General features: G+C 37.4%; 1 protein-coding gene and 1 pseudogene across 1 annotated transcript; one reads left to right on the plus strand and one right to left on the minus strand.

Annotated features, from left to right (window-relative positions):
- The first annotated feature begins 342 nt into the window (after positions 1-342).
- GCG (glucagon) lies at positions 343-6,436 on the plus strand. The gene is made up of 5 exons (XM_027078254.1): positions 343-434; positions 1,904-2,065; positions 3,714-3,851; positions 5,192-5,335; positions 5,944-6,436. Exons 1-5 carry the CDS (start codon positions 343-345, stop codon positions 5,948-5,950), a joined length of 543 nt encoding a protein of 180 aa, XP_026934055.1. The 3' UTR covers positions 5,951-6,436.
- A 1,833-nt stretch (positions 6,437-8,269) lies between these two features.
- On the minus strand, positions 8,270-8,869 carry LOC113624940 (securin-like; annotated as a pseudogene).
- Between the last annotated feature and the right edge of the window lie 4,598 nt (positions 8,870-13,467).

A 13,467-nucleotide genomic window follows, 5' to 3' on the forward strand; every position in this document is an offset into this window, starting at 1 on the left:
GGGTATTTTCAATGTTTATCGTGGACATTTTTAATTTCAATTCTGGAAATGAGCCTTCTAATCATTAACAGAAGTGTCCTACACTAATGAAAAAGCTTCATAGTGCTACACATCTTTTGTATTCTTTTTAGCCACCAAAAAAAATAAAAAAGAACTGCAGGAAAAATATAATCTCATATTTGAAATTACTCAAAATATAATCAGAATAAAATTGATGACTAGCTTTTTGTTCTATTTGTAATATTTACTTAGTCAAAATTGAACTAATTTAGTCTGACTGGTTTAAATATGGTTGAGGGTCTCTATCTTTCCCTTGACTCTCTGTTCCAACAGGCAGCAAAAATGAAAAGCATTTACTTTGTGGCTGGATTGCTTGTAATGCTGGTCCAAGGCAGCTGGCAACGTTCCCTTCAGGACACAGAGGAGAAATCCAGGTATTAAATCGTTAGACTTGAACTAATATAGCACTATGGTTAGAATACAGCCTGAGATAACTGTGATTAGTAAATAGGTCTCAGTAATTTGGAGTAAATACTCTGCACAATTTTCAAATGTGTAAAGTATCATTGTGATAAAGGCTTTTCTAGAGAACAGATCAGAGTATGTCGTTTCATAACCGAAGGGCTAGGCAATGTTGAAAAATATGTTACGTGGGAAATTATAGCTCTTTGAAATCTTCAGCTAATACTCCCCATTCATTCATTACTCACACTGCAGAGTAGGTCATTTTAATTATTCACACCAACTTTTCCTCTTTTACTCTTTTCTAGAAAATAACATTGTTTCTTACTAATTGTAAAAGTCATACGTGCTCATTATAAAAATATGCATGTACTGTATATAAATATATCCCGATGAGTTACAGCTTTGTATTATGTTCTGTCTCTTAGCATTGTATTGTTAGCTTATTTTTATTATATCATTACAAATATCTATTAAGTGTATGGTATTTAATGGCTACATACTATTCCACCTCATAAATATACAATATTTATTTAGCTACTCCTGCTCTATTGAATACGTAAGGGTTCTTCAAATTTTCCCACAAAGAATGCTGCAAGTAACATTTCTCCCTACATTTCTTACTATTTTTCTGAGGATTTATTTCTAGTATTTATTTCTAGTAAAATAATCATGTCAAAGGATCTGAATGAGTTTAAATGTTTTATCTTGCCAACTTGCTTTCCAGAAAAGTCATACACATGCACACTCCCATCAGCATTATAGAAATACTCCTCTCATAATATCCTCCTCGGTATTTAATCCTTGCTAATTTGATAGGTAAAAATAGTATCTCATTTCTATTTTTGAGTTTTAATCATATTGAATATTTCCCCACATAGCCGTGCCAACCAACTGTTGATTACTGGCATGTGGATTATCCACTACACAGTTTCAAATTAGCAAGTGGGCTTTTTCTTGCCTTTCTTCGAATTTTTAATTGTTTTTCCTTCACCATTAGCTACCACATAGCCAGGTAACGGAGCTACTTTTTTATATTAATATATGCGAAACAGAATTCGGAACATAAATCTGCTGCCCCCCAAAAAACGGTTTGGTATTCTTCACTCTTTTAAAATATTCAAGGCGTTGCTCTCTTCTGGCATTATTAACATAATTACGAGTAGATGAAATTGTTAAAAAAAGATTTATTTAATCTTATTTCAGAAAAAAGAAGCCAGTTGAAAAATCAATTGCTAGAATTCCAAATCGGAGTGTATTCAACTCTGGTAAAACCATGGGATTCCCATGGCACATTAAGGTCTTTCTGAACTGCCAACTGAAATACTCAAGGAACCTGCCTTCCAACTTCATGTGGTTCTGTGTTTTGTAGAGAAGCTGCTTCTCAAGTGAATCTACTCTTGAGGAGAGATTTAATTGCACCAGTCACTCTTCTTCACAGATCATTTCCAGCTCCCCAGACCGACCCGCTCAATGATCCAGATCAGATGAGTGAAGACAAGCGCCACTCGCAGGGCACGTTCACCAGTGACTACAGCAAGTATCTGGACTCCAGGCGCGCCCAGGATTTTGTACAGTGGTTGATGAACACCAAGAGGAATAAGTAAGAGTCTGAACCTGATCAGAAATTTGCACACAAATGTATTACTTAAATACGTCTAAAATTCCTCCTGACTTTCTTAAGTTATCGTGCCTATCAAATAGTGCCCATCAGCTCTTTCAATTTTGATGATTTTCAAGGTTGGTGATGCTATCCTTCATAATGTGCCTCTGAATGTCCCACCCCTCATCCCTCCATAACTCTTACCCACCCTCCAATGGGACAGAGAATTTAAATTTTCCCAAGTGTGGTCTTAGCAATATTCACTTCATGCCCATTTTCCTTTAAAATTGAAAGCTGACTTTTGTGGACCTGCAAGATTAGAAATCTAATCCTGACCAAAAGATAAGAGCAAATTCAACATTCCCTTGTAGGATTCAAACTCATGACTATGATCACAAAGTATCCTCTAGCCAAGTTAGTCACGGTAAGGAGTGGAAACAGATGCAGTCTTTTTCTTGTAGAATACAATCCAAGATACACATTTAAAATTACAGTCTAGCTGCACAGCATAAAGAGAGAAGAAGGTATATAAGAACACAAGCCTATCGCAAGGCATACATTTTAATGCTGGATTTCCTTTGACAGTTTCGGGGGGTTTTTTTGTTTATTTTTTGCTGCATCCAGGCTACTGGACGAAATCAGCTGCAAGAGTTTCACAGGGATGGTGGAATTTCACAATTACTTTGGAGGGTGATCCACAAGAGGAAGGGAGTTATACACACAAAGTAGCTGAAGGAATCTAAAAATCAGGAAAAGGGAATAAATTTGTCCAGATAGAATGGAGAAGGGGGACAGAGTGAGACGAGCCAGCAAGAAGAATAAAAAAGAGCTGTTGACCAAAAATCCTTAAACTGGAGAGTACAGGAAAGATGGTAGTCATGGTCAGAGAAGACACTGCGAGAAGTCCTCGTTAAGGATTACAAATGAAGCCACTGGTGAAATGGGAGAAATCACATATTTGAAAAAATGCAAACAACTATGTTCATTTCTAGAAAGAGAATGCCATGACTTGGTAAACTAATGTAAAACAATCCTAGCTCCCAGGCAGTTTCTGTTGTGTTTAAGATGAAACCTTCCAGGGCTAATATATGATGGAGCAACTGACCGTCTATCTGGTCAACCACCTCCACAGAGCACAGTACACATTTGAGGGTGATACGGGGTCATCTTCTTAGCTTTCCTCACTGCTAGCCCATCACACATTTCCTTTAATCCAATATCATGTGGTCTTTTGATGACATTTTGAGATGCACCTTTGCTTTCCCTTGATTCAGTTAACTAACTCTGACCCCATATGTACTAATGACAAGCTGCTGCTTTGTTTGCAGGTAGCATAGCACAGTGGATAGCCCCCATACATTGAGATGGAAGAAAATGCTGCTTTAATAGTCAATGGCACAGATAAGCAGGGCAGGTGAAAATGGGTCACTAGGTGGAGTGAGGGAGCTTAGCTCCCCATAATTTTTATTAGCCCCCCATCAACCTTCACTCCAGATAATTAATGTAGCTTCCAGACAAGTCCTCTACCCACCCTCATCTCTCAAAACCACACAGAATCCCGAACCCAAAGCTGCCACTGCTTGCTTATAGGTGAGAATCATATTTCTAAAGAGACAGATCTTCAATTTAACTTTCACATTTCTTTCAGGAATAACATTGCCAAACGTCACGATGAATTTGAGAGACATGCTGAAGGGACCTTTACCAGTGATGTAAGTTCTTATCTGGAAGGCCAAGCCGCCAAGGAATTCATTGCTTGGCTGGTGAAAGGCCGAGGAAGGCGAGAGTAAGTCTGTACATTCTTATTCAACTTTTCTTTCTTTTTTTTTTTTGCTTGATGTGAAAAACTTAGAATACGGTTATCTATATATGGATCTGCCTTACAGAAGCCATTAGTATAGTCTGACAGAGTAAAGAAATAACTCCTGTTGGTGGGAGACAATTTACAAAAGTCTCATCTGTTTTATCTCTGTTAGCAAGTATTAATAGAGTCAAACAGGTTACTTTTTATCCCCCATTATAGTTGTATTATAATTAAGGTATTAATTTGTCAATCCAGGACACTTTTGAGAATAATCAGAGTGCTTTTGATAACTACACCAGGAAAATAAGCTTAAACTAGGACTGTCCAGGAAAACTAGGGATAAAGGAAAAGAAGAAATAATGCAGAAAACTTAGTTTCACTTTAAATATTTACATAATTTATGTGTTAGTAAGTATTGAGGTAAAAATGTGATAAAGACTGAAAGGAATTAAACTTAAGACGTTTAATGAAATGACATTCAAAATACAGATATGTGGCAACACCCATATATTTAACGATGTGCCCATTTTTTAGGGACTGTCATAAAGATAACCATTAAATTATCACAGCTGAAAATACGCCCAAGAACTTTAGGTACTTTCTTGGGTCTTACCACAACCAATCAGACCCCTGAACCATCCTGTTTTCTTGTGACCATTTTGATTGACATTTGAATTATGAGAAGCAGGAAATTCATGTTCCACTCTATTTTTATTTTTAGTGAGACTTTAAAGAGCTCTCGAGGCAAAAGGGAACTAGTATTGTTGCTGATTTTTAAAACATTAACAATCAAATTTACAAAATCAATGGGAAAATAGTCACACAATCAAATTTACAAAATCAGTGGGAAAATAGTCACTTACACTTGACGCTATTTTATAGTGTTTTAAAGGCATACCAAAAATTCTGCTAAATAAATCAATCGAAGAGAAAAATCTGATACAGACTAAGGTTTAATCCCTTAATACTGCACTTGGCAAGGCTGTTTTGATAATCACTAGTTTTATAGGCTAGAATATATTTTTATGAATTATAAACAAATTAAAGGTCTCAATAATAACTTCTGTGTTGGCAATACCCTAAAATCTTTGAAGCAGCTGGAATATGGAAAAGGCCTTAGTTTCAGGTCCCAGCTCTGCGCTATTCTACCTAATCCCTTTCTGATATGCAAGTTTCTATGAGGCTTTTCGTGATAGGCCCTCTGTAAATAGAAACATATGGTTTTCTCAGCGATGCTTACACATGTTACCAGTGATAGGCAACCAATAAGCATTTATTTGAAACGTTTAACCAAGTACTGATTTCACCTCTCTTTTTCTCAGTTTCCCAGAAGAAGTCACCATTGTTGAAGAACTCCACCGCAGACACGCCGATGGCTCTTTCTCTGATGAGATGAACACAGTTCTCGATAATCTTGCCACTCGAGACTTTATAAACTGGTTGCTTCAGACAAAAATTACTGACAGGTGATTTATTTTAGTTTATTCTGAAAACCATCAACATTTTCATAAATATTATCGTACTGCTACAGGTTGTTCCTATGTGGGGAGAGAGTCTTTACTCTCTTGATATATAATCAAAATTATAATCATTCAAGAGTACATTATTATATTTGTTTTCTGTCATTACAATTTTATCCATTCACTCATTTATTCCAAACACATTTCCTGAGTGTCAATAAGGGACAAGGCATTCGGAACACATTGCAAATTGCTGTGTATGTTGAAATTTTAGCACAAAGTAAAATGCCAGTATATATGGTATTAAATACTTAATGTAATAAACGTAGCAGTAAAAATTTAAATGCCAAAAGTAACCACTTATCTTGGTAGGTTGTAATTGCCTTTTTTATAATTATTCATACATTTTATATATCTTGATAGGGACAATTTAGGGTAAGCCATCTTCAAATGTAAATATTTGAAAACTCCAAAAGACAAAGGCATATATAAGATGAAAAGACATAAATAACTTTGATCAAAATAAATCATTGAAATATTTCCTGGATAAGTTAACTATATCATCTGTGTATTATACTATGTTAAGTCATTTTCTCTTTTTTTTAAATCTCCAGGAAGTAAGTGTGTCATTGCTCAAGTTCATCGTCACAATATCACCTGCCAGCCATGTGGGATGTTTGAAATTTTAAGTTCTGTAAATTTAAGAGGTGTATTCTAAAGCCATATTGCTTTGCATGCCAATAAATAAATTTCCTTTTAATATTTTGTAACCAAAAGATCATGAGTAAATAAACCATTGTCAAAATAGTGCTAAAATGTCAGATTTAAAATAAAAAAAATGCAGAATTCTCTTATTTTTTTCTTATTTTGGATGAAGTACCCTAACCTGCTTACACTTAGCAATGAAATTGTTGTTCTATGATATAGTTTGTATATATAAATTACTCCAATCACAACATATCTGTGTTATAATAATAGGATAAGGGAAGGACTGGTAGCCACAGTTGTGAAACTGAAAGTGAACTTTCTTCTTAAAACTTTTGTCATAAAAATGCTCAGCTTTCAATATATAAAAGATAGACTGAATAAAAATTTCAAGCTTCTTCACCATGGTCTGTTTTCTCTCTTCTTTGTGCTCCTACTCCTTCCAAATACCCCTGCTTCCTAAGCTGGTAGCCCATAAGCCAATTCGATGCCCAGCCGTGGTTTCACGTTTTAAGTTGTTACACAGTGCTTTAACGTTTTTGGCCAACATTGAAAAATCAAGGTATTTTACATTAAAGTGTTGATTTCTTGAAAAATTAGGTCCTCAGGAAATATTAGACCCACAAAACAAATCTCTTCTGAAGCTGAGAACCAGCTGCCTTCTTCTGAATGGTCACATGCTTTTCAGCTCACTATTGTGCCCCCTACACACACACACACACACACACACACACACACACACACACACACACACCTGTGCATGTTATACATTCACAACCAGATAATGTACACAGGTAGCCACTTTCCCCAGTCCACTTTATTTATACATCTTACTTGTCTGGCACCTGCAGACATTTAAATTTGTCTATCATACCCTGTACTCTTATCTCCCTGTCCTGCAGTGTCCAGTATCTTGGGCCAGTCTGATGCTCATTGCCATGCCAGAGACATTTCTTTGCTGTATACAGACAGCATTGCCAACTCTCTTTCTCTCTTTTATTATTGAGATATGATAAAGACATAACATTGTGTTTGTTTATGGTGAACATGTCAATTTACATTTATATATTGCCATATGATTACCACCAGAGCTTTAGCTAACTCCTCTGTCAGGTCACACAATTATTTCTTTTCTGTAGTGAGAACATTTAAGATCTAGTCTCCTAGCAATTTTGAAGTATGTAATACTGTATTATTGACTATAATCACTATACTGCCCATTAGATCTCCAGAACTCACTCATCTTCTAGTTGCAAAGGTGTAACCTTTAATAACAACTTCCCCACCCGCTAGGTCCTGATAACCATTGTTTGTTCAAGAGTGTGTTGTTTAGTTTCCACATGCTCATAAACATTCCAGCTTTCCTCTTGTTGTTGATTTCTAATTTCATATCATTGTTATCAGAAAAGATAGTTGGTATGATTTCAATCTTCTTAAATCTACTAAGACTTATTCTGTTACCTGTCATATGACCTATCCTTGAGAAGGTTCTATGTGCACTTGAGAAGAATGTGTATTTTGCTGCTGTTGGATGGAATGTTCTATAAATATCTGTTAGATCCTTTTAGTCTAATATATAGTTCAAGTCTAACATTTCCTTCTTGATTTTCTGTCTAGATGATCTATCCATTGCTGAAAGTAGGATATTGAAATCCCCTGCTATCATGATATTGTTGTCTATTTCTCCCTTCAGATATGTTAGTATTTGCTTAATATAGTCAGCTGCTCCATTGTTATGTATCTATATTTTTATGATTGTTATATCTTTTTGATAAATTGACCCCTTAATTATTATATAATGACCTTCTTTTTCTCTTGTTACTGTATTGGCTTAAAGTCTATTATAAGTATAGCCACCCCCACTTTATTTTGGTTTCCAATTGCAAGGATTATCTTTTTCCATCCTTTCATTTTGAGCCTATGTATATTCTTAAAGCTGAAGTGAGCCTCCTATAGGCAGCATATGGTTAGGTCTTGTTTTTTTATCCCTTTATACACTCTGTGACTTTTGGTTGGTGAATTTATTCCATTTACATTTAGAGTAATTATTGATATGTTAGGCCTAATTAATGTCATTTATTAGTTGTTTTTTAGGTGTTTTGTAGTTCCGTTGTTTCTTTTTTCCTCTGTATCTGCTTACCATTTTAAATTAGTGATTTTCCATTTTCTTCTTGTTAAACAAAAAAATTGCTTATTAATACAAAAGCACACACAAAGTATAAAGTGATAAGAAATTTAAATATCTAAGTCAGAGCAAACAGGTGGCAATTCAACATCCAGAGTTGACAAATTGCTTGAAAGAAACTGCAACAGATTAAATTCCCCCTGATGAAGAGGGAATCTTCAAAGGTGAAGAGGGGCCAAGGTATAACAACTTTTCAAGTTTCCTCTCCTCACTGAGAATCGAGAGACACTCCATTCAAGGGGAGGTGTCTAATTTGGTGCTTTTAAGGCAGGTCAAAACCCTCAAAATCTAGAGGATTGAAGGGAAAATGTGTCTCTATTTCTGGATAGGTATCATTTGAGGCAGGAACAGAGTTTTTTCTTTAACAGTGCTTTTGGTCATCTTTTTGGCAGAGAAGTTTGTCTCTGAGGCATCTATTAGTCTTTACTGACTTTTTTTGTAGCTCTGTTCACAGTTCCTAAAGACTTTCTGGTGGCTTTAGGTAAGGCTGTTGGAAAATCAAACATTTTGCAAACGTGTGATGTTGAAACCCAAGATCTCCCATCTAAGACTTTGACTGAAGTCCTAGACCCCAGCTTCAGTCTCTCCTTAGAAGCCACATGGATGCCTGGTTCTCCATTTTCCTTAATAGCAAAGATCAGAGTAGTCATTCTGGATTAAGCAAGACTCAGTCTCTTTTTCTATTCTGACTGTTTTTCTTGATTTTCCACTCTGATTCCCTTTTCTTTATCTTTTGTAAATCTACTCTAGGTTTTAGTTTTCTGGTTGCCAGGAAGTTTACATAAAACGTCTTATGGAAAAAGTTCATTTTAATATGATAGCCACTTAACTTCAATCACATATGAAAACTCTACACTTCTACTCCCCGACTTTTATATTTTTTATATCACAAGCTATGTCTTTTTATATTATGTGTTTGTTAACAAATTATGGTAGCTACTCTGCTATAGATGCTTTCTATTGCATTTTCCATTTCATTCATTAGATTCTTCAGCTCCAGAATTTCTGTTTGGTTCTTTTTTATGATTTCTATCTCTGTTAAATTTCTCATTTTGTTCATGTATTGTTTTCCTGATTTTGTTAAATTGTCTTACTGTGTTTTCTTGTAGCTCATTGAGCTATTTTGAATTCTTTATCGAGTAAATTGCAAAATTCCATGTCTTTGAGTTTGGTAATTGGAGATTATTGTTTTATTCTGATGATGACAAATTTCCTTGATTCTTCATGTTTTTGGAGTTCTGCATTGATGATTTCACATTTGAAGTAGCAGAATCACCCACAAATCTTTACTAGTTCCTGTCAGGTGAGATACATTGATCCTTTGTCCTATTATATCTGGGGTTTCTCTGACCTTCTATGGATACACCAACTCCACACTTCTTGCCCCCCTTTGTGGCAGAATTCTTAAGCTTTTATGCCTTCTCTGGTTCTTACTACTCACCAGGTGAGCTGCTGGAAACCTATCTCTTTTTTCCAAAAAGTAGTGCCACAGCTCAAGTTTGTGATTTCTTCCTTGCCCACAGACTTCGGTCTGATTTTCTGAGCACACTCCATTTGCCACACTTGGGAGCCCACACAAGGAGCCAGCAGAAGAGTGGGGCGAGGTGTGCATTTACTAATTGGGGCATTGAGGATGCCTGCAGTTCTGATGGGGGGGATTCTCGCAGGTGGGCTTCCTGTGGAGTCCTGAAAACAGTCAGCAGGATTCTCTAATGCCCTTTGATATTCTTATCTGCCTCTCTCCTCATCTCCTCTCATCCTCCAGTCATGGATGTCCTCGCTTCAGTACTGTGGGTATAGCTGGAGAGAAATGGGTTTCTCCAGTAGCTTCCCATACAGCTGGGGTAGCCTGGCACTCGTTCACCACTCACCTTTTCTTCCCCAAGAGAGCTTGCCACCAGTTAGTTCAGCCTTGCGCTGTGTCACCTTGGGGGAGGGACAGAGCTGGGTGGTTCCTCTCACCCTCTCCAAAGCACCCAAATTTGGTTTTGTTTTTTGTTTTTGTTTTTGCTCCAATGGAGTGTTGGAATAGCCCCTCAGGAAGGCTAGACCTCTACAAAGTCTCTCTTATCTTGGATGGCTGCCCAAGTCAGCACTCTCCAGGTTTTCCTCAACTGCCGGCAAGGGGTGTTGGGGCAGGTTCACCAGCTCCTGCTGGTTCGCAGACTGCACAAAGGTCTGTCTTCCTTTTGCCAGATGCACAGTTGGGAGAGACTCCTTCCAGGTCCCTTGACATATGGTGCTTGATCCCACAACTCTATAGACATACTTTTGTTCATAAATGGATGCTGGTTTTTGGTTGTTAAAAAGGGGACAGAAAGGAGGAATGTATTATGCCAAAATGATGCCGACATCAATTTGAGTTGGATCCTCTTTCTCTATCTCTAAAGTGCCTGTAAGCCAGAATTTCCCAATTACCCACCAATAAGTTTCCAAAGTTTATAAATTACTTATATACTTTGACCAAAAGGAGTAATATCTGTAATAATCCTCTCACCCATTTACATAATGACAAGCTTTTCCTGATCTGGATAGAAAATTTAAGATTAGCATTATCTAAGTAGGTTTAGTGCCAGCTGTGGGAGCCTGAGCAGGTAATTTAAGCTGCCTGGGCCTAAATTCCTTGTGAGAAAAAATTAGATTAAAAGTGCCTAATCACCACCATATCTTTCAGAAGTCTTTGTTTATAACTCTGTATTTGTCTTACAATGAGTTCTCAGTAATAATAGGATCCTGAAGTATACATCTTAAGATCATTATTATGGAGCTACTCAGGGGAGAAGTTACCTTTGTATGTATCAAGATTATGTCACTCAGCTTCTCCAGAACCAAAACTAACATGTTTTCCTCCAAAGCATCTGAAAGGGGAAGGCTCATAGGTTGCACAAGTTCTTTCTGAGTAGCGTTGTTGTTCGTATATTTGCTTGATGTTTTAGGTAGGGGATGGCTTTGTGGATTGTTAAGGCATTCAACTGATAAGTTCAATGTACTGTATTTTTCACAGTTCTGAGCTAACAAGCTCAAGGCTATTCTATGGGACTTCCCTGCTGACGCAGTGGTTAAGAATCTGCCTGCCAGTGCAGGGGACACGGATTGGATCCCTGATCCAGGAAGATCCCACATGCCGCGGAGCAACTAAACCCGTGCACCACAACTACTGAGCCTGTGCTCTAGAGCCCACGAGCCACAACTACTGAGCCCACATGCTGCAACTACAGAAGCTCGCATGCCTAGAGCCCGTGCTCCACAACAAGAGAAGCCACCGCAATGAGAAGCCCTCTCACCGCAACGAAGAGTAGCCCCTGCTTACCACAACTAGAGAAAGCCTGCATGCCGCAACAAATACACAATGCAGCCAAAAATAAATAAGTAAATAAATTTATTTTAAAAAAAAAAAGGTTGTTCTACAATGTCCACCATGGTTTCTTTTATGCAAATTGTTGCCTTTATTCTGATACCAATGTATCACAGGTGACATAACAGGCTCCATTTGGAACTGACGTTTGGTTTAGAAACTAAACAGATATGTGTTCTTGTGACACCAAGTCAAAAGCTTGAGAACACCTCCATGCCCACTCCAGTTAAGCAGCAGCCTTCAGAACCAGGGATACAAAGGAGAGGAGGTAGGCAGCTAAGGAAATTGACACCTAGCTGGAGTGAATGGAAAAGGGAAGCATAAAACAGCAAATGTGAGTCAAGTCCAAAATAATGCCAAAGGTCAAAATCAGAGATTAATCTTCCCTTAGGTTTAAAAAGCAAACTAAGGAACGACAGTGGGAAAAAAAGCTAAGGATGGGGACTGCAAGTCTAGAAATGAAGTTGAATATATTAGTTACATATTATGTTTACCTGTGTGTAATACAAACCCAATCACAGAGACTCAACTAAATAGGAGGATATATATTTTTTACAAAACAAGAAGTCCAGAAGCAGGAAGTCCAAAAGTAAGCATATCAGCAATAACACCTGCTCTTTATTCTTCTGCTTTGCCATCATTAGCAAATGGCTTTCCTCTCACAGTCACCTCAAATTTGAAAAAGGACTGATCCATCTCCCAGTTTCCTGTCCATTTTTTAGGGAAGATACAGAGGAAAAAAGGATGGGTAGGAAGATAAAGAGGAAGAAGAAGAGGAGGAAAATGAGAATAAGTATCTAAAAGGAGAACTGACAATCAGGAAGGGAATGCACAAATTATTATTTTTTTCTTCTTTGGCGGTACGCGGGCCTCTCACTGCTGTGGCCTCTCCCGTCGCAGAGCACAGGCTCCGGACGCGCAGGCTCAGCGGCCATGGCTCACGGGCCCAGCCGCTCCACGGCATGTGGGATCTTCCCAGACTGGGGCACGAACCCGCGTCCCCTGCATTGGCAGGTGGACTCTCAGCCACTGCGCCACCAGGGAAGCCCGGAATGCACAAATTTTGAAAAAGCAAAACATTCCCAGGAATCTTCAGAAGAATTTTGATTTTTTTTTTTTTTTTTTTTTTTGGCCAGAAATGTGTCGCATGACCTTATCCTGGCTACAAGGAAGGCTAGGGAATTTTGTCTTTCAGATGAATATGTTGTAGCCCATACAAAACAGGATTATATTAGTAAGGAAAGGTAAGAGAATGAATATATGTATGAAATTAGAATCAAGTGGTGCATTGCCACAGTCAGGGTTGAGATGCCCAAGCCACATTTTACTGAGTGCCACCTTTGTAGTTTGAAGTTTCATTGGCCTAAGTCCAAGCAGGTTTGCCAAACCCTGGACTCCCTCTGAATTCAATGTGATAAAAGTAAAACATCCAACAAAGATTACTGTAGAACATTTAGATAAGACTCATACAAGCATTTTATATCTTTAATTATAGAACTAAGATTAAATAATGAGGATAAGACTATAAAGCAGTCATGTTGAATGAACCAGGCAGATATAAATATAAAAGAAAGCAGGGGTTGAACTATTGGCACCAAAAGTTAAAACTCCAGCAAAAAAATATTAAGGAAAAGAAGGACACTTTAAAATGCTGAGTGTTCTGAATCTTAATGAAGATCTATAACAGCTGTTAATATTTATGCACCCAATAACACATCAATCACTTTCATAAAGCAGAAACTACATGAGATTCAAGAAGCAATAGTCAGAAATACACTGGTAAAAAGAAATCTAAACTCTCCTCTCTTAACTCAAGATAGAGTCAGGGAAGAAAATATTAGGATACAGATACCTAAACAGCATAATCAATAAGGTAGATCTTATAGATCTAAA

Source organism: Aethalodelphis obliquidens, unplaced genomic scaffold (assembly GCF_003676395.1).
Source record: "Aethalodelphis obliquidens isolate GAN/ISIS:26980383/991018 unplaced genomic scaffold, ASM367639v1 scaffold2, whole genome shotgun sequence".
NCBI classification, from domain to species: domain Eukaryota; kingdom Metazoa; phylum Chordata; class Mammalia; order Artiodactyla; family Delphinidae; genus Aethalodelphis; species Aethalodelphis obliquidens.